The 21,815-nt window shown below is 36.3% G+C and overlaps 1 protein-coding gene across 1 annotated transcript in view; it reads left to right on the forward strand.

Moving 5' to 3' along the window:
* Positions 1–13,880: 13,880 nt before the first annotated feature.
* The window catches only part of LOC115767458 (ecdysone receptor), a 45,905-nt gene continuing 37,970 nt past the window's right edge, over positions 13,881–21,815 (forward strand). Inside the window, exon 1 of the mRNA XM_030711762.1 lies at positions 13,881–14,690. Within this exon, the coding sequence (XP_030567622.1) occupies positions 13,904–14,690 (787 nt within the window). The 5' untranslated portion in view covers positions 13,881–13,903. The remainder of the gene's footprint in view (positions 14,691–21,815) is intronic.

Raw genomic sequence — 21,815 nt, forward strand, 5'->3', positions numbered from 1 at the left:
ATTGTTATACATATTGATATATACATAAGTGGCATTTTGAGCATCCAGCACTTGGCTCATGTAATTGGCATCGAACAACCGAATTATACAAATAAAATGCGCTGCTTATTGACTTTTCAAGTGCCTTTTTTCTCTTCTGTAAAATCTTGTCTCTGTGTGTGTGTGTGTGTGTGTGTGTGTTTTGTTGTCTTGGTTAACTACTTGGGACTGAAGCGAATCTCTGTTAAGTAGCTGGCATTAGGCACAATTTATTTGTATTGCAAATGTGAGCTGATTTTATGCTTTCTGTTAGATTGTTTGTATTTGGTTTACTACGTTTATCGCGGCTTCTGCTAGAACCACTTGGGAATTAGAAGAGAATGCTTGAAATTTGATTTATTTGCTAGAGAGCTCGATTGCTAAAACAACTTGCGAATTATAAATCAATCCTTGCAGTAAGTTACTTTTATTTACTTGAGAACTATATTGCAAGAACTACTTGCGAATTATAAGAGAAAGCTTTAAACTGACTTTGTTACCTTTGCTTAAACTGCTTGCGAATTACATAATAATTATATATGAATTCCTAAAAAATACTCTACTCTACTTAAGAGCTGAAGCTTCGAGGCTTCTTCCTTCACCCATTCGAGCAGCAAACAGACGTCATTATGTAACTCACAATAGTTAATCACCTGTACTAATTGATGTTCACGCTTAAAGTGCTCTACTTAATTAAACAGAACACAGGACTATGATTCGTTATAGTATATGTCTGTGCTTTCATTTATTGTGCTCTACCCACAATGGAAATGCGATATGCTTCGAGCTGGACACGTCGCATCCACCGACCAGAAGGGGCACAAAATGGAAAACATAAAAATGGAAAAACAAGCAGCCCATTTAAGTGTCCTATCAATGATGGCACAAGCTATGCAGGACAACACCAAAAGCTAATAATGTACCTGCTGATAATGATATTTCCACAGGACGATTAACACGATTCCCACACAGTAATTGTTTTGCTGCAGCGCGTGTCGTTAGTCAGTTTTTGCCTGAAATCTTTTTCAGTGTACTTGACTTTGTCTGTTTTTTGATGTCATGTGCACTGGGAGAAAAGAAAGGAATATTAAATTAAGCACAAATGTGATCGAAATTTAGGCAAGTTAAGAGAAAAGTTGTTCTTATTTCTTGTTTTATGTTTTTTGTAACCCAATTTAAGTAAATTTCTTGTAACTTTTTTCAAATTTGTGCTCTTTTTTGTGAGTTTAATTTAAATATTATTTAATTAAAGAAATCCGCAAAAATACTTGAGAAATTTCACTAATTTTTTATGCGGCTTTACTTTAATTAGATAGTGCCTATTTCTGCCAGTGTATCTTGTGTTTTATTGCCTAAACACTGTCTTTTTTTTATTATTATTATTTTCAATTATACTGCGGACACATTTGAAAATGTGGCCGTGCTTTGCTTTCGCATTGCCTAATTCCAGGCGCCTAATGAGCCAAAAAGCCACATTAACCAACTCGCATTAGTTTGGGCGAGTCGCAATTAATTTGAACAGACCCTACGCCCCCTATGAAGAAGAAGAAGCAGCAGCAGCAGCTCCACTTTCAGGGTCTGCTGGGCAACCTGTCTGCAAGTTTGTTGTGCTTCTTCTTCTTCTTTTATTTCTTTCTCTTCACAGCCATAAAGAAGAAAAAAGTTACTTGGCGTCGCTTGCTGTTTGTTTTATGGTACATTAAAGTTGGCAAAATGGCAAATTTTAATGCCATTTTATGCAAATATATAACCCATATGCATACATGTGTGTAAGTGTGTGTGTGTGTATGTGAGTGTATATATTTATATGTACACGTGTGTACTGCTCTAGGCGCGCATTCCAAAGTGCTTGCCTCTTCTCGGCTCGTCACATGCATTGACAAGCTTCTGGTTTTAATGGGCCCGCCTTCAAATTGTGCTACATACAATTATATATATACAGTCTATAAGTTGTTTGTCTATGATTATCATGTGTGTGTGTGTGTGTGAGTGTGTGTCTAATGTGCGGGCTTGCTCATCGGAGCGATCCCTTGGGCAGTTACTTTTTTGTATTGTTTTATTTTTGCGCATTTCTATGCCGAAAATACGACTTGCCATAAAATTATAGCAACTATTTTGGCCAGTTGAACGCACTTGCAAGGCTTGGAAAAGCCTAACGTCTTAATAAATATGTATTGCGCTTAACTAAATACTTGCTATAATTTATAGAACATTTTATGGGACATTACAACTTTTCTATTGATGTTTAAATACGGCCAAAACAGAAAGGCATGATCATTAACGCTATTAATTGTATGGGTTGTGTATATGCGAAAACTTGCTGTACAATTTATAGCAACTGGAAATCATTTCAAATGTATATCTCCAGAGTATTCCTGTTTCTGAGACTTGCCAATATTTGCTATACTTTATTTTTTGGCACAGTTTAGCATTGCTATCAAATTTATGGCGGCTTAAATTAACACATAAAATCGCTTAAAAATATATTATTATAGCAAATTTTGGATTTGTCATTAATAAACTAAGCACACTTGAAGCGTGCCATAAAAGTTTATAGCAACCAAATAGCTAAAAATATGTGCTATAAAAGATCAATCCGCTATAAAAGTCGTGGCATATTATAATATTTAGCACATGCCAGCCTACATTGTGCTATAATACTTTTATAGCAAGACTTAATAGTTTAAACCTTGACTCACTTTACTATAAACATTTCCTAGTCGACAAATTGACCTGCATTTGCGACAAGAAAACAATCAGACACCTGCTCGGGGTCAATCGATAAGTCAACTTCTAGACGCAGCATCAATCTTGACAGACCGATTGACTAACTGACAAACTAACTGACGGACGGACGGACTGACTGACTGACTGACTGGGTCATGAGTCATGCACAGGTTCAACCAGATTTCGTAGCGCTGCGAAACACCCTTAGGAAAAATTAACAAGCGAGGGATAAATTTCAACAATTGCGAAGCAGCGCATCAAACAGGTTCCCTTTATTTTCTGTGCGATTCATTGTGTGTTTTATCTTGTCAGTTGGTTCAGTTGTTTCCTGTGACTACCTGTGTGTGTGTGGTGTAGTGTGTGTGTGTGGTGTAGTGTGTGTGTGTGGTGTAGTGTGCGTGTGTGCGTTTGTTTCTGTTCTCTCCCTGTCTGGACATGCATTGTGCAGCCAACATTTGCGTCTGCAGCTTCTTTTATCTGGCGCTGGAAAAACCAGAGCAACTTCTGCTGCAACTCTGACTGCGTGTGTGTGCGTGTGTATGTGTGTGTGTGTGTGTGTGGCATTAATTAGCAAAGTCTTGCCATAAAAGCGGCGCTTGAAACGAGTTTCATTGCAACGCTTTCACATTGCTCAATTCACATAAAGAAAATGAAGAAAAAAAAAGATCAAACTGCAACTGGCTGTCAACACTTTCGCAGACAATTACCACGGACTTTCCACAGTTTCCACATTTAACACTCGCATTCCATAAATGAAAATATACTGAAAATATGTTTAGTTATTATGTGAATATGATCATGAAAACTGTTTCATGAGCTCGGATTATCCTTATGTTAGCTGTTAACATGACAACTGTTGATAACTGGATTGCAGCCAATCTTCTAGCTGGAATTCGCATGAAGATGACTTTCTTTGGTATTAAATGTAATTAATCCCCTTCTTGATCTACAAAATCTAGCTAACTTCAAGTTCTTTTAAGCTTTTCCTTAGATTATCAACACTAAACCCCCTTTTTTAGCCACAAAAAGCTAATGACCTCAGCTAACTTAAATACAAAAAAAAACCTGAATATTTTTTTTGTGACTCATGCCTAAATGTTGATCGTTATTGTTTTTCAATGAATTAATTATACATTTTGTTTAACAACTGCCAGATACATTTTAGGCGTAGCTGTTATACAAAAAACTCAACTCAAGGTCAAGTACTGTGATACTTTTGCTGCAGATCCAAGTGATCATAAAACAAACAAAATGTGAGCTTATTTCAATAGATGAAAACCGCGTCGAAATTGTGTGTGAAGAGTCAAAGATGTTCATTTAAAACATTAAACAAAATAACTTAGCTACAAGGAAGATAAAATCGCATCATCATATATGTTAAGTAGTTAATAAAATATTTGGTATCTAATGAACAGTAGAAAATAAGTTCGGTTCGCTTTTACCCAAACTAGTCACATTTGCAATGCATGCAATTTTAGCATGCATGTTAAATAGATTTAAAGGCTTTAAGAGCATTTTATATGCTGGTCAAATAACATTTTCAATAACCTATATTCATTGGCTATTAAAATAGAGAACTTACATTTGCAATATAAGCTGCATTGTAAATTTTAATATGCATGTTCAATAGATGTTTCAAAACAAATGTAATTACATTTGCAAAACAAACTCCATTGCATTTTAACATGCATGTTAAAATCATTTTCAATTAACAAGCCTCATTGTAAATTTGAACATGCATATTAAACAAAGTACTTCTTTTGGAGATTAAAGCCTCATTACAAATTTTAACATGCATGTTAAACAGAGAAACATAATCTCAACTTGAATTAGCTGAACGAATATCTTGTTATGTGTTTTACTTTCAATAAACTTGCGCCGAAATATTTATTGGTTTCTGTTAGAACTTTCCAAAAGGTCAGCCAAAACGAGGCAAGTCCGCAGTATCATGCAAATCAGCTTGATAATAAATGCAAATCGATAATGAATGAAAAAAAAAAATTATACAAAAATTGTATATAAGAAAAAAGAGCTGAAAAAGAAACGCGACGAAACCGGAAAAGGAAATGATTCAAACGCATTTTGAGCGTTTGCCTTTTGGCTGGTTTTTAGTTATAGTTTTTTTTTCTTCTTTTTTACACATTTATTTTTATTTATTGTTAGTTTCGTTGTTGTTGTTGCCCCAAGGTTGCCGCCAATTGACATCAAGATACCGCTAGCTTATGTACCCTCTTGATGTTTCCATTCTATTCTATTGCTTTCGCATAATTTGTGTCAGTGCAAAGAACTTGAATAAATATTGGCTCTGTCTTTGAGTAATATTCCGTTTTTTTTTTTTTTTTGTGTATCTTCTTCTTCTGTTTTTTGCCCGTCAACATTCGTTTTTTATACGCGCTAATCCAAACGCGTGCCCTGTCACAACATTTCTGGCAATTAAGTGCTCTTCGTTTTCTTTTTCTTTTTTTTTGGCTCCTCCTTTTAATGAAAAGCCGAAAATTGCGCACATAGCTTGGCCATAAATCTGTTTTTTAAGTTGTCTTTTTGCTATTTTCAGTTTTATTTTCCTTTTCGTTTGTTTGCTTGAGACTTGGCCTGGATACATCAGTTGACCATTAAAAAGTTTGTTTATGCTCAGGCATGAGGGCTTAATAAAGTTCTTTTTTCTTTTTCTTTGCAAATTGGAAACTTTGCGTGGCAGGAGCGCTAGCTAATAGATGTATTAAAATGTGAGCTTGGAATTAGAAATTAATTAAGTATTGATTGGAGAGTAATAAAATGCACAACCGATTTTATAACGAGTATGAACATTTGCTATATATTTAAATTGATTACGTATAATTAAAAAATCAAAAAGAAATATAAAATAACAAATTGAAATTTATATAAAAAGATTTTGTATTTGATTTAAAATCAGATAAATACAATTAAAATATGTAATATAAAAATAAATTTCATAAATAATAATCAAAAATATATATATATAAATATAAATATATATATACATATATATATATTAAAAGATTAAAAGTGTTTGCTTAATATAATTTTTAAATCATTATTAAATAAATATTTTAAATTATATTTAAAAAAATTATTTAATTTATATAAAAGATTTTAAATTATATAAACGTAATATATATATATATATATATATATATTTTTTTTTTTTACATGAGTCCTTAAAAAATATTTTATGCTTATACAAAAATTTAAAAATAAAAATATTAACAAATTATTAAAAAGCTGAAATATATATAAGATATTTTTAAAATATAATATAAATATTGAAAATTATAAATATACAAAAATAAATTAATAATATGAAATTTATAGAAAAATACTCAAAATAATATAATATAAATAAATATTTATATTTTATAAATTATATAAATTAGCAAAGCCCTATTTTCTTGCCGTTTCCTCCATAAGCACCTAAAGGGTATTTCAACAGTCGTCGCACTACTGAAAGTTTATTTCCTCAGTATATCTTTACTTGTTTTCATTGTTAATTGGGGGCTAAAATTTGCCAGATGATGTAAAAAGGCCGAAGGGAGAAAGGACTTACATGTAAATGATTTTATGATTTAATGCTTTTATGGCAATGCACAGATTCCTCGATGCCATAATCAAAAGCCGCCTGGAAAAGGGCAGCTGAGCTGTAATGTGAATGCCAATAAGAAGCTAAAGAAAGAAATGCGTCATAATAATAAACAATAAAAAGTCAAATGCTGTCGCAGCTGTTGTCAAACTTTGACAATTGCTCGAAGGGCAACAAAATTCTATGAGCTCAACCTGTTGCTGCGACACTTTGAACTACCTGTTCGACTCGTGTGTGGCTGGAATATTGGATGTATTGAGGTATTGGATGTGTGTCAATTGAATGGCACCATTTTTCACGTTTAACCAAATCAGCAAAGCTGCAAGAAATAAAAACAAAGTAAAGCAGAAATGAATAAACAAGCCGAAGTTTAAATACACTTGCGGCATTGCAACTAATTCTCTTTTATTATAACCAAATAGCAAATAATACAAATGATGAAAATAAAAGATAATGAACATAAAGATAATAAAAGCTAATATGAATAGTTAAGCTCGCTAAATATATTAAAGTTATTAAAACGAAACAAAAGTTTTTCCAATAAAATCCTCAAATAGAAACCTTTTCTTCGACTGTTTCTTCCTCTAGAGCTATATCATATATCTTATGATCCGATGTGCCAAAGTTTCGGCGACGTCTTCTTCCAAGTGTTACAAACTGCTTGACCATGTCGGTCTAACCTCTGGAAGGGCATGCCAAAAAAAAAGAGGAAATATAAAACTGAAATTCGCGGAAAAATAAAGCGCAACCAGTTTCGGGTTTTTTTCTTCTTGTCTTACGTTTGGGTTATTTTTTATGTGTTTATAATCAGAGACGCACACGAAAATAACCGTTAAGTCTGTCTGTAAGCCATGCCGTGGCCAGATATATGTGCATATATAGCAGATATATGGCGATATGTAGGCATGTATATACATATGTACATACATACATACATATATGCATATAAGTAGCTCCATGTGGTTTTTTGGGCACGTGTGTTTGCACAGACTTTCGGAGAGCGACCGCAGAACAAGCAGAAGAAGAAGAAGAACAAGCTGAGAAACTGCAAACAAAAACAAAAGTTCGTTTACAAAAAAATAAAAAAAGCTCGAGAAACGAGGTCAACTCTGTTGATGTCGTTTCGGTTTGATTCTGCTGAATTTCGAGTGGACTTTTTGAGAAACTTTTGGCAATATTTTTTTCCTTGGCATTCGATCAAACTTCATAAGCTACTTGTACATATACATAGTTTGTTAAGGCCTAGAGTTTTTGGCAGTCAACATTTTTGACATGTTTCGTGTGCTTGCAAAACAATTGATATACCAGCAAATACCCTGTAACTTTAAGAACTTATCGAGAACTTTTCACAAACGAAACAACTTTTTAGTTTTTAAAATAACACGAAAGTTCTTGGCGTAAGTTTGGGAATAAAAAGTGAAGAAATAAATCAATTGATAAAAGTACTTTTATAAATTTGACAAAGCATAAGGTTTTAATCCAAATGGTCATGAGTTGGTCAATGAGTGGTCAATATTGCAATAAGAAGGTCAAGAATTAGATGGCCGAAATGGAAATCGAAATGCTCAAGAACTAGATGCCTGTCTTGTGGAAAGAAAGGTCGCCAGCTCGAATCCATAATTGAAAGAAGCATGGAAATAAAAGGTTTAATAAATATATGCATATGTGTATTATTTTGAAAATTCTGTTTTATTATAAATTAACAAGAATTAGAAGTCCTGTTTAATAAAAATATAAAAAAAACAATAATGATTTCCATACTTATAAAAAACATTCAAGTACTAAATATTTAAGAACTTCAAGAACTGCACATTTAAGAACTCAAAATAATTTAGATAAGTATTTGCTTAAAATCACTAAATTGCTTGAATTAACTAATTACTGAACTTAAGGAGTCTAGTATATATTTATCTAATAATTATAACTACAAATATTTAATCAACTTTAGATTAATAAAATTAATTATATACTTTTCCAGTTTTTATATTAAATATAACTACAATTCTTTAATTAACTTTTTATATATGTTATTTGAATATTTATTTGTTTAAATAATTTTTTTTTGACATTTGAGAGTCTAGTATATATGTTTGTATCCCATAAAGATTATTAAATACCGTTTATTCAAACATCGATATTTTTGGAATATTTTTTTATCTTAAATAATAAATATAAGTAACTATCTTTTGTCAACCTAATATTTATTTATTATTTATTTGTATATTTCCTCAATTAACTATACATTTATTTTCATGATGTTAGACCTTTTAGAGTCTAGTATACACTGCGAATGCCAGTTAAGTGCGTGGTATATCAATCTAAGTAATATGCTACATATGTTTTTGTGGTTTTCCACGCACACACATACACACACACACACATACTCACACACAAGCACTCAACAGGAAGTCAATCTCAATGACAGTCATTAGTGCATAGCGTAAAAGCCTTTTTTCTTTCGAACTAGAACTCGAACCTGAACCTGGACTTGGGCGCTTTTCGGAAGCCATTTTCTATAGTCGATGGTCTAGTTGGTTTTTGGACGGCCTGCATATTGTTATTAGATTACTTTGCTTGAGGCGTAGCCCCATGTGACACATGGCGCAGTTGTGTTGTTTATGGGAATATGCCACATGTGCACAGCACACACACACACGCACACACACACACTGACAGGCACGCGCACAACAAGCCCGAGGTCTGAAGCCTGAGCACTCTTGCATACCCTGTCAAGATGTAAGCAAATGGAAATCACGCGGCGTTTACGCTACGTGCATAAAAATAACAGCAGGAAATTAAAAGGATCCATGTGTGTGCACATGCCATAGATTTGTGTGTGCTTGTGCGTGTGTGTGTGTGTGTGTGTAGGCATATTGTGAGCCTATTAAGGCTCTCCGCTTAGCTGGACAACTCAACCAACGAGCGGAAATTTAATTGTTTTTGCTTCTACCACTCAGAACTAAACGAGTCGCTACCCTTCGAGACATGTCCACGCCCTGTGCTCAGTTCTTGTTGTCCTCGCACATTTAATAAAGTTTATTGCATTTGGTGCTCCTGACGTGGAACCTCTCAGGCCAAATGGCAAATGACAATCGCGTGCCAGGCATTGACATACTTCTGAATACTGTGAATACTTGTGCACTTCAATTATTCAATTATTTAAAAGGATATCAAAGACAAGCGAATAAAAACATTTGTGTAATGATTAAAAACGTATAAGGGTTCCCAAATAAATAACTTTATTGAAATAATATCAAGTAAATAATAATAAAATCAGGGAATTGTGATTTCGTAGGTACATATATCATGCAAGCTTTCACCTTAATTCAAGTGTCAAACTGTGTTAAATAGGCTTAATGTTTGGCTTGAGCCTTTCTATGCAATTCTCATAACTAAACGCAAGTCGATTGGCTATCCCAAAACAATAAATGTAGGGCATTACGATTTAATAAGTAAATAATGCAGGTTTTAACCCTAATGCAAGGCATTGTAACAGCTTCAGATTTTGAGTTTAATTGAAGTGTCAAACTCTGATAAACTAAACACTTAAATTGAGTCTTTCTATGCAATTCTCATGACGCAACGCCAGCCAATTGGCCAGCCCATAATAAATGTAAGGCATTATGATTTGCTAAGTAAATCATGCAGGCTTTAACCTTAATTTAAGTCTCCAACCTTGTTATATAAGTTAAACATGCGCCTTTCTATGCAATTCTCATGACGCAACGCAAGTCGTTTGGCTACCCCAAGCCGCCGGCTATTGTACTTTTAGCTAATATAATTCCATTCCATTCTTAAGGTGAGCTTTAAGCTTCAACGCATTACACGCGTAACAAATTGACTACAAAAAAAAAAGAAAAATAAAATGAAAAAAAAAAACAAAAACAAATTTCACAATGCGACGCAACAGAAGCGCTGACAAATTACAATAACAAGAAGTAAAGAACTTTTACATGCTACGGCAATTACGCGGCGCAAGATATAGGCAGAGAGAGGGAGAGAGAGGCACAGAGAAAGGGAGAGAGAGAGGGAGTGAGTGGGATAGATAGAGATTGAAAGGCAAAGACGTTTGCGTCTGCGTGTTTTTTGCCTTTTTGCACTTGCCTTTTGGCTGGCTTTTTGCTGTTTTGTGCTTCAACTTGAAAATAAGCTAAAAGTAAAATGCGCAAAAAGCAACAACAATAACAAGAACAACAAAAACGAGACACGCAAAGCTATAAAAATGCCTTAAATGTCGTTTATATATCACACATATTGTGTACTTGTGTATGCATGTGTGTGTGTGTGTGTGTGTGTGTGTGTGTGTGTAAATGTGTTTATATGTGTTTCTGTAAACTGGATGCGTCTTCTGCTGCCGCTGCCGCGTCTGCTGCCGCTGCTGCTGGGCAAGATTTTTGTAGACAACAAAGCAAACGCAACCACAACAACAACAACAACAACAACAACAACAGCAAAAGCCAACAGAACAACCTGTTTTTTTTTGTTGTTTCGCATTGAACGAGATACGTCGACGGCGACAGGTTTTTTTTCACGTTTCTTAATGCGGGCCAAAATCTCAGCAATGTGACGGCCAAAACACACACAGACACACACACACACATGCCGCCCCCTTAAAACTGCCGCCCCACACTCTTACACTCTCGCTGAACGCTCTCAGCCCTTCTCAGCTCTAACTCGCTGGCTTCCACTCTTGCTCTCTCCCTCGCTCGCTCGCTCTCACTCTCCCATTTGAAAGCTTAGACACGCTCTTTGTTGTTGTTGTTGTTGTCGTTCGCCGCTTTTCGTTTTTGTTCTAAGCTGCTGCACGAGCGAGATGGCAACAGTTGGCTGCCCGCACCTCTCGCTCGCCCGCGTGTGGACTCTGCCAAAACCTGTTTTGGCGCTTTGAACACGAAATTATATGCCTTTGTTATATTTTCTACTTATTACACTTGCAGCGGGCATTTTAGTTTATATACCAAAAATGGCGCGCAAAATAATATCAATATTAATAAATATTAGATTAAAATAATCAGCATTAATAATAATAATAAATTATCTATTTTTATGTTAAACATTTTCTGCACTTGATGTGCTTGAAGTTGGAAACGTATTCGAAGTGCAGTGAAAATTGATTGAGTATTTCGACAAACTCTGGTCACACTGTTGTCAGTGTTGATCAGCGAAAAAAAAAGAATTAGTATTGATTAGCTGGGCAGTTTATTGCAACTACAGTTTACACTTTTAAGAGACAAACATTTGTTCGTTAGGGTATTTCAACTTCGCTCATCGCTGATTTATTTTTACTCGACTAACAACACACTTCATTGTTGTTGTTGTTGTTATTATGCCTTTTGCCGGTCTTTCATATATGCAGCGATTCGTTCGGCTTGGCAAATGTATTTTCAACTCGCCTTTAGGTTCAACTGTCAAATGATGAATCAGATGAATCACCTGTTGTTCAATTCGAGTGTCTCGCAAAATAACTCAACTGCATTCGGTTCTGATCTTCGAAACTGAAGACCATGACCGCGTATATCCCCCCCATAATGCTGACCGTGTGCATTGTGTATTTTACTCTCTAGTGACTACAACTTTCACTAATTAAATGCTATTAATTAGGCCGATTACAATAAGTAATTATGAGCGTACGAGTGTATTTATGTATATATATATTTATATCGAAATCTCATTAAGTTGAAATTGTGACAGTGCTTAAGTGTATTGTTGATTGGATCATGCACATAAATACATACATATATACATATGCTTATGTGTTAGTTAATTATTTCAGTTAATATCAATTTACCTGTCAGAAATTGTGAGACAAGCGAAAAATATTAGAATTCCAATGAATCAATTCTATAAATTGAATGTTTTTGTTCTTGTTGACTTTAATGGTTAATTTTGCATACATTATTTAATTTGCAATATAAAAAAATGAGTTTACAAGCGATTATTGATCGCCTTTGAGAATTACATAGAAAGGCGCTCTTGACGCTAATTTGTTCTTGCTAATGTTAATGTTAACTTCTATGCTAATGTTATTTCTTAAGCCAATAAGCTTCTATTTGCAGTTGAAGCGATTTTTAAACTCTTTGCTTAACCTTTGAGAAGTGCATAGAAAGGCGCACGTTAAACTGTCAATTTGAGTTGTTTCTGTTTCTTTTCGTGAAGGTTTATCTAATTCACAACCTGAATCTAACTCTAATTTTCATGGGCTGGTTAAGCAAACATATTTGAGTGCTACATAGAAAACTCGAGCTAAAAAAGGTCTCACCTTTTCCGCTGTCGCAACTTCCTAATAAACAATGTCATTCGTACATTTTTCAAGGCTTGCATTTCTTGTGCTTGTTGTTGTTGCACGTTTTTTTTTTTTTGTTTTTTTGTTTGAGTTGAGAACCTGAACAGTCGAATGGGTAAACAAATATGATTGTAAAAATATTTAGATAAGTGCGACAAGTGTACAAATTCAATGCATAGATACATAAATTCCTATGTATATCAGCTCGAGGGGTTCGCCCAAAACAAATTCCAATAACAATTTTGTTTTATTTTTGTAAACAGGCAAATAAAATTGATTAGCTCAACGATGCGTAAAAGGGACGTCTATTTATGGTCAGAATTTGATTTGAATGATGGATTATTATTATGATAAGCATCAATTAAAGCTTGACACTCGGATAATATCAATGGCCATTAACATTTCTCGACATTTGAGAACTTTCCTAGAGAAACCTGACCGAGAGCAATGGCAAAAATTAAGCTTCTTGACTTTGATTAATTAAAATTTGCTTATAGAATTATGGTGGCACTATATGACAATAAATTCGTGTTGCCTATCAAAAGTTTGCAATCTTCTTCACGGAACTGGTTCAGTTAAACGTGTAGAACGTCGACAGATGCCGGCTAAAGATATGGTTGAAAAATATGCGAAACTAGCTAGACACAGACTGGGACATACGACAAACCCATTTAAATTTCTTTAGGCTATGGCAAATGAATTAGTTAGATTTTTGTTTGTTATTTTTTCTGCGCGGTTACCTTATTTTTTTCGTATTATTCCGGTTCAAGGCAAGGCGAAAATTTGCAATTAAATGAAAATGAAAATTTCATGAGCTCTACGGCGGGGTACATTGAACTTCTTGAGCGAAATGAATTTTTTTTTTCTCTCTCTCTCTCTTTTATTTTAGTATTTTTTTCGAAAACTTTTCAACGAGTTTGCCAGCAAATGTTTCAATAGGAGTTTATTTTTGGCTTTAGGGTAACAAAAACTCTTCAATTTTTGCAGCATTTAAGTGTTGAAGACGCCAGCGGGAAACGCCATGAAAATGTATTTCGTGCGCAAGCAAGTGCGTAAAAAATACTAGGAAAATACCAACAAAAATACCAGCAAGTAAAAGCGAGTCTTGAAATAAGCATCAAGCAGAAATCTTTAAGCAAACCCAATTTTTGGCTTGCAAAAAAAAAGCTAAAATTAAGTCGGGACTAAGCTAAGTGTCCCGCGTAACTAAAAAAATATCAAATAGGCCAAAGTTTTGATATTAAAACGGCAGCACAACGGCGACCATCGGCTACCAAATGATGAAACGACGCTGGTCGAACAATGGCGGCTTCCTGCGCATACAGGAGGAATCCTCCTCGGAGGTGACCTCCTCGAGCAACGGCCTGGTGCTGTCATCGGGCATAAACATGTCGCCCTCCTCGCTGGACTCGCACGACTACGGCGAACAGGAGCTCTGGCTGTGTGGCAACGATGCCAGCGTCTATGGCGGCAGCAGCAACGGGGTCAATGGCAACACATTGGGGCATGGCAATGCTGCACAGCAACAGGGCGTCATAACGCTCGCCATGCACGGCTGTTCCAGCACGCTGCCCGCCCAGACCACCATAATACCCATCAACAACAACAACAACAACAACAATAACAACAACAACAATAATAATAATAATAATAATAACAATAACAATGGCTATGTGCCGGGTGCCACAAATCTGGGCTCCCTGACAAATGGCAGCCACATGGGCAGCCTGGTGAATGGCATGCAACAGCTGCAGAATGGTCACAGTCTGATCAATTCAACGACAGCGCCCACAACGCCGTTGCATATGCAACAACAACAACAGCAGCAGCAGCAACAACAACAACAACAACAGAATAATAACGGACACAATGGTGTTGCCACAATCGGTGGCATGTCCGTGGGCATGAGCCTCAATACGCATCTCCACACCAACGGCAATACGAATGGACTCGTCTCTGGCTCCGTCGGAGTTGGCGGCGTCGCCGTCGGCCCCATGGGCGGACCCATGGGCATGGCCATGCAGCATACACCCCGCAGTGATTCAGCAAATTCCATTTCATCAGGTTAGTGGGCCAAATATACAGACTCAATAATTGCATTTCCTCTTAGTCTTAAGCCTTTTTATTACAATTTAATCAAGGTGGGACATTTATTGTAGAAAGTGCAGTCGCTGGTTGGTTGAGAGTTCGATATAAATATATTAAACTATGACTTAGCTTAACCTAAGCTAAACTATGCTCTATTTAGGTTTAGATTTATGTTTACAACTTCTTTTGACATAATTTCATATATGTAACCATGTGCCTTTTACTTACAAATAACGTTTAAGTGTTGATTAACAAAGTATTTGCTTGAAGCAGTTAAAGATGTATTTAGATAATGTGAAGAGCTTTATAGTTCTATAATGGATTATCCTCAATATCAGTTTGTCTTAAGAAATATAAATCAAAAAGCCCATCGTTTTCAAAAAGCGCATCGTTTTAAAAAACTTACTCGCATAACGATCATTAAATACTTTCAAACACCATAAGGCTTTGCTTTAGACTAACTACAATTCATCTCTAGTGTTGGAGAAGCGTTTAGACGTGAAAGTTTGCAGAAAATTTGCAAATATTGACTATTATAGCAAAGATGACTTAGAAATCTCTGAAAAAATGAGCGAATTTTAATTTGAGTTGAATATAACCTTATTTGAAGTGTTAGCAAACGGCTTAGAACATCATGCGTCGCAAACAATCGCAAATATTGACAGCTCAGCAATCTGTCAGACTATAAGAATATACAGATGACACAATCTTCCAAAATATTACAACATTAACGTCGATCAGCAATTGATCAGCATATATTTCAAATTAAATTCCAGTGCTGTAAAGGCACTTGGTATGCATGGAGGCTTACTTGCACTATAATTAGATATCCATATGTCGCATTCCATTTGAATGACTACAACGTTTAATTTTTTATTAATTCCGTTTTAAATCAACGCTTGTTGACAGTGTGGTGCGGAAGGAGGGGGGGGGGGGGGGGGGGGGGGGGGTGTGTGTGGCGTCCTCCTCACCCACTCGCGTTGTTGAACACTGCACTAATTAAATTTTACTGCGTTTATATTTTTATGATGCGCCTTTTTTACGATTTGCGTTGTTTCCCTCTGTGTTTGTTGTGCACACAGAAATACATATAAAAACGGAAAGAAAAAAATGTGCATGCATAATGCGAAGTCCATTGAAATGGCGCCCGAGCAGGGACCGCGAGGGTTGCAACGCAACGGCACTTAAAGAGTTCTCGACAGACTGGGCACGAGGGGGAGATGCATTTATTGTTATTGTTTCGCTTGCTTCGGACTTTATCAGGCTGCGTCATGGAAGGCTGCGTCACACGCACACACGCACGCACACACGCACGCACACACACACACACACACACACACAACCACGGGACAATGTGCAGCCATAGGGGCGGTTGCTGTAACTCGAACCTACCTCAAGTTGTTCTATATTTAGTGTGCTCCTCCGCCAGCAACTGGTGGTAAAGGCAAAACTGCAACGCCAGAAATTCCGATGGAATATTGAGTAAAAAATTCTGTTCAAAGATGACGTCACAGCGCGGGTTCACAGCTTCCAAAGTGACCGAGCAGACGACCTCGTCCTCGTCCTAGTCCTCGTCCTCGTGCTCAATTGCAATGGCGGGGATGCATGGGAAACCGGGTCACAGCATTTGCATGCTGCACTGTGACCCAATTGTCGTAGGTCAGGGACACGAGCAGCTGAACAGCTGCTGCTGCAGCAACTGTTGCTGCTGGCTGTGACACAGTTTGTCCCAAGTGGCAAGTGTCCCTGTTCCGGTCAGCGAAGCGCCAGCGAAATGGTCCAGCGGCATGTCAGGGTCAGGTCAAGTGTGTTTGCATTTTCAAGGATTCAAAATACATATGAGTATTATATTAAATTTAGTTAAACGTTGAACCTTAGATTGATTTTCCTTTAAAGAATATAACCCCAAAAAATATACAAATGCTTTCAAATTAAATTCATAGGCTTATGTTCTTAACCTCAAACTAAAGTGTGCACAATGCTCTATAAATACATTTACGGTTTTTTTTTTATTTCATAACATTTCGCACTCAAATTAACGTTATCTAGCTGCGATCTTAAGCTCAAACTAAAAGTCAACTCAGCTTTGAAAAGTGCTCAAAAATGCAGCACAAATTTTCAACTTTTTGGCAAGTCATACAAAAACTGCAAATTCAAAGCTCACGTATTTTTATTAACACTCATAGCGCACTCCCTCCCTACTTCCCTCTCTCGCATTCTCAGCTTGCATGCTCTCGCTCATCTTCGAGTGGAGCCCAAACAGCTGTGTTGCTATGGATGCGTTTTGTTGTTGTTGTTGTTCTTCTTCATTTCAAGTGGTTTTGAACTCAACTCGTAATTTTTGAGCAATTTGGGTCACTGGTGCAGGCTCAAAAAAGCCGTTGCTGACTAAAAACCGCAAGGACAAAGCTGTCGAATGTGCATATGACTGCACACATTTTACAGCTCTCTCCCTCTCACTTACGGCTCTCCCTTGGCTCTCTGCACAGCTTTACGTGCCATTGCAAGCGTTGCAAGCTCAAGTACATGACCTTACCCCTGCAGACAAGCAAAGCAATACGATGCCGACGGCGACAGCGACGGCGGCGTCGACAGCGACGCTTAAGCAGCTACCGGTAACGACATCAGTTTCTGCTCTGCTGCTGTGACGTGTGTGCGTGCTTTTTGCACAATTGTTTGCCCGGTTTTGAGCTTATTATTTGCGTGTCTTTTGTTAGCTTTTTGGGCATGGGTTACCTTAGCAGGGTGGCAAGCTTAATTTTTAGGGTTGCTGTTATTCGATGCCTTGCCATGACATAATTTTGAGCGCTGCTGCTGCGGCGATCCAAAGCGTCAAGGACAACAGCAGCAGCAGCAACAACAACAAGAACAAAATAAAATACAATTTGTACAAACACAAATAAATAAAACAAACGTTTTATATGGCAACTGCAAATAAAAGCGATAAAAACAGAACGATAACAGTCGCAATCGGCGTCGCAATCGCCGTCGACGTCGCGGTCGCAGTCACCATTGCCAGTTGACGACGGCGTTTTAGACTTGCACTCGCACACAATGCAGCTAATTTGTCACATGTGTGTGCGCGTGTGTGTGTGTGTGTATTCGCATGACGAAAAAAAATGAGGTCAATGATTTTGTGCGCCGCCATCGTCAGTTATCGACGTCGCGATCGAGCGGCCGGCCGAAGCGCACTTCGTGTGCAAGCGCCAAGACGCGAGACCCAACAGCAGCAGCAGCAACAACAAACACAGCAGCGCTTAACTAATGAGCGTAAAAATTACGACGCTCTCGCGCTCTCTCACGGCCGCCCGCAAATTGAAATGGACTCACGCGCGCATTCATTTGATTAACAGCGCTGTTGTTGCTGTACTCACTGCTGTTGTTGTTGTTATTGTTGTTGTTGTTACATGGCATGCACAAAATTTTATTCATGCTGCTGGCTCAACAACATAGTGTGTAGTTTGTGTAAGCGAGATTGTAGTTGTATATGTCGTTGTTGCTTCTGATGCAGTTGTTGTTGTTGTTGTTGTTGTTTGCCTACTTGTAATTACGCCGTCTCTTTCCGACGCTTTGACATTGATAAGCTGTGCGCATTGCTGCCGACAGCGCTGCCGGACAGTGCATGACAATTGTGCCTGACTTTGACTTTTAGTTTGTTGCCATTTTTTATTTCTTTTTTTGTAAGCGATTTGTCATGGCAATGCAATGCAAACATTTGGGATTTGCATATAAATAACTTTACAGTAATTTGATCAGCAGCTACCTGTACATAAATAAACTTTCAGATATACATATGTATGTGTGTATGTACATAAAAAGAATATACATATGTTTTGTAACTCATCTTCTCTAATGAGAAATTTTTTTAGACAGGCCAAAAATGCAAGTGGTAGCCATTTTGAAAGTAACTCACATGCGTGTGACGTCAGCCTGATAAAGTTTTGCCAGCAGAGCACATACACATGCATGCAAGCATATGCATGTGTTTACACACCCATGTGCAGTAAATGTGTGTTCTGCATGTACTTGTGTCTGTGCATTCTTAGTATGTTTTATTTTGTTTTTTGGCTATTTTCGTACACTTGGCATTAATTTGCAATCAAATGAGAAACGCAAAGAAAGCGTAGCGTCAGCGTCGACATCGCTGCCGAGAGATTTTTCGTTTGCCTTTGGCGCGCAGTCAACGTCAAGTGCATTAGCCGTAGACGCTGACGGCGACAGTGAGACAGTGACGGCGACGTCGACGCAGCTAGCGTATGTGTGTGTGTGTGCGCGCTTGTGTGCGAGTGCATTTAGCGAACACGTTTTTATAGGTTAATGACACAACCGGCTGCGCGAGCAGCAGCGGCTAGAAACTATTTTATATTTAATTTAATTTAATTTAATTTTAAACACAGCGCGCAGCTGCGTCGCAGCAAAATCAAAAGTGAAATTGACAGCAAGCTGATCTGCTGATAAAACATACAGTAACATATATGTATGTATACATATGCACATACATACATATTTATGTTTTTGATTTTTGGCGTGTGGGGCATAATTTTTGTGTCACTGTGCTGCTAAATATAAATGTAAAATTAAAAAAAAAAATAAACAATAAACATATTTAGGCAGCACGCAAACTATGTCAGTAGTGTGTATGCACAAATGCTGTGCACACACTTTCATAAGCGCACACATACATACACACATATAGATATATACTTGAGTATTTTATTAGCCAAAAACAAAAAAAAAAAAAAAAAGAGCAACATATTGAAATAAAAGTGCCAGGAATTTGTGTTCGAAAGCAAAACGAACAAACAAGAAGAAAAATGAAATGCTAAGAATACACTTTTTCTTATTAGGCAACAACAGCAAACAGAGACAGTGAGAGCGAGAGAGCAAGCGATTGCGAGAGAGTGAGAGTGCCGAGAGCTTTTGTATTGAGCGTCAGCTGCAGAATGAACGCGCAGTGAGACCAACTAACACACAATTTAAGCGCGGCTCGTGTCTTGTCGTAACTGTTTCGCCCATTAATGCCTGCATTCTGGGAGAGTCAAACAACTTTCTAACACGCTGCCCATAAGCGCAGCTCAGCAAACAAGTTTCGCTCACACACGCACACACAAACACAACTCGCCGCTCACTCACACACACACACATACAAAGTTATTCTTTACTTTCTTCTTGCTCAGCTTCTTTGGCAGCTTTTTATGGCGCTGCTGCTGCTCACTTTCTTTCGTTTGGCTTCTAGAAATGCGTCGCCTGCAACAACAACAACAACAACAACAACAGCAACAGCAATTTTTGTCTCGGGTGAAAGTTGTTGTTGCAGCTAAGCGTGATTTTCCACTTTTTCTTTGGCTTTTGTTTTCTGTTGCATTGCAGCAGGTAAAAATTGTTTTTATCTTTTTCTTCTTCTGCTACCTCCCTCTCTCCGCCTCTCTCTGTCTCTCTCTTGATTTATGCTAGCGCTGATTGCTAGCAATTTTGATTTTTGCATAAATTTCCCATGCATTCAAATTGGAAACAATAATAAAGAAAAATGATTGCGCCAATTTGAACTTGAAATCAGCTGCCAAGCTTCCAATTTGGCCCAAGCGAAAGGCGCCAAGAAGTTAACAGTAAATGGCGTGACTGCAACTTTGTATGTGCCGTGTGGAAAGTGTGAGAGAGCGTGTGTGTGTGTGTGTGTGAGAGAGAGAGAGAGAGGGAGAAAGGTAGCTATCGATTATGATCGCGATCATCGACTGCGATAAAGCGCATTCAATCTGAATGCCTGACAGGCTGATTATAGATGCCGCATACGGAATTGACAGCAGCACGATCCTCAGATCACGTTTGCACTCGATGTTAAACTGACTGTCAAACTGCAAACTGCAAACTGCAAACAAATCGGTCAAAGTTCGCTGTAAACCAACAAAATTGTTCGATTATGTGACTAATTTTTACATAGTCTTATAATTGATTAATACTATCAAGAGCTTTTTTTTTGCTATATTGTTATTTATAGTTTAGTGTAATAATACGTTTAAGATTAGTAAGATTAGAAATTAGAAATACATTTTAGTTATTTTAATAATTATACTTTAAAAGATAACAATTTTAAATTTAAAAACTAATACAATGTACATTTTATAAATATTTAAATGTTTAAATATATTTAAATATAAAATGATTTTTCTTGTTAGAAGATTTGTTGAAATATTTAACATATAAAATGTTTAGAGCTGTATTATTGTAGGTTTTAAAAATATTTGTTTATAAATATATATAAATATCAAATGATTTTTTTGAATAAAATGTAAAGCTAAAAACTAAATACAATGTAAATTTTACAAATTTTTATTTAAAATATATATGAATATCAATTAAATTATAAGGTACCTAAAATAACTTAAGTAGAAACTAAGAAACTTTTCTATAAGCTTCTAATATTATAATCTTGAAGATTTTATATACTAACTTTTAATTCTGGTATTAACTCAAGTCTATTGATTTTTATACTCTTGCTCTGAACCTTATTAGGAAACTTCAATAGATACACAATTATATATTATTAGCTTATTAATTAAGTTGGCCGCAGCTACAATTATAAAGTTCTAACCTGAAATTATATATTTAAGTAAACGCTTCGTTGGCGAATTTAAAAATAAAAAAAAAAAATAAAAAAATAAAAAATAATCTAATCGCTGCACAGTTTCACTTTTGTTTCTGCCTTGACATTAATACGCGATCACAATTATTTGCATTTATAAATACTAAATAAACCAAAAAAAAAAAAAAAAAAAACTATTTAAATCGGATACATTAAATTATACAAAAATGTATGCAAAAATATCAATAATTAGTTTTTTTTCTCTCTTCTATTTTTTTGCCATCGTCATCGCTGGCAATGAGAGAACTTTTGTGCCAATTAATGTGAGCCGGAAAAAAGTTAAATCATTGCCAGAAAAACCCAAATAAAAAAATCGAAAAAAAAACAGCAGCTAAAATTACACTCGTAAAGTCCTCAGTTTAAAGCCCATTTTTACACACACTCACATATACATATATGTATATATAGATATATATTATTTTGTTTTTAGTTTTGCTGTCCGATGAGCTCATTAAAATAAT

The sequence above is a fragment of the Drosophila novamexicana genome, unplaced genomic scaffold (genome assembly GCF_003285875.2).
Source record: "Drosophila novamexicana strain 15010-1031.04,08,12 unplaced genomic scaffold, DnovRS2.1 tig00001395-arrow-arrow-pilon, whole genome shotgun sequence".
NCBI lineage: Eukaryota > Metazoa > Arthropoda > Insecta > Diptera > Drosophilidae > Drosophila > Drosophila novamexicana.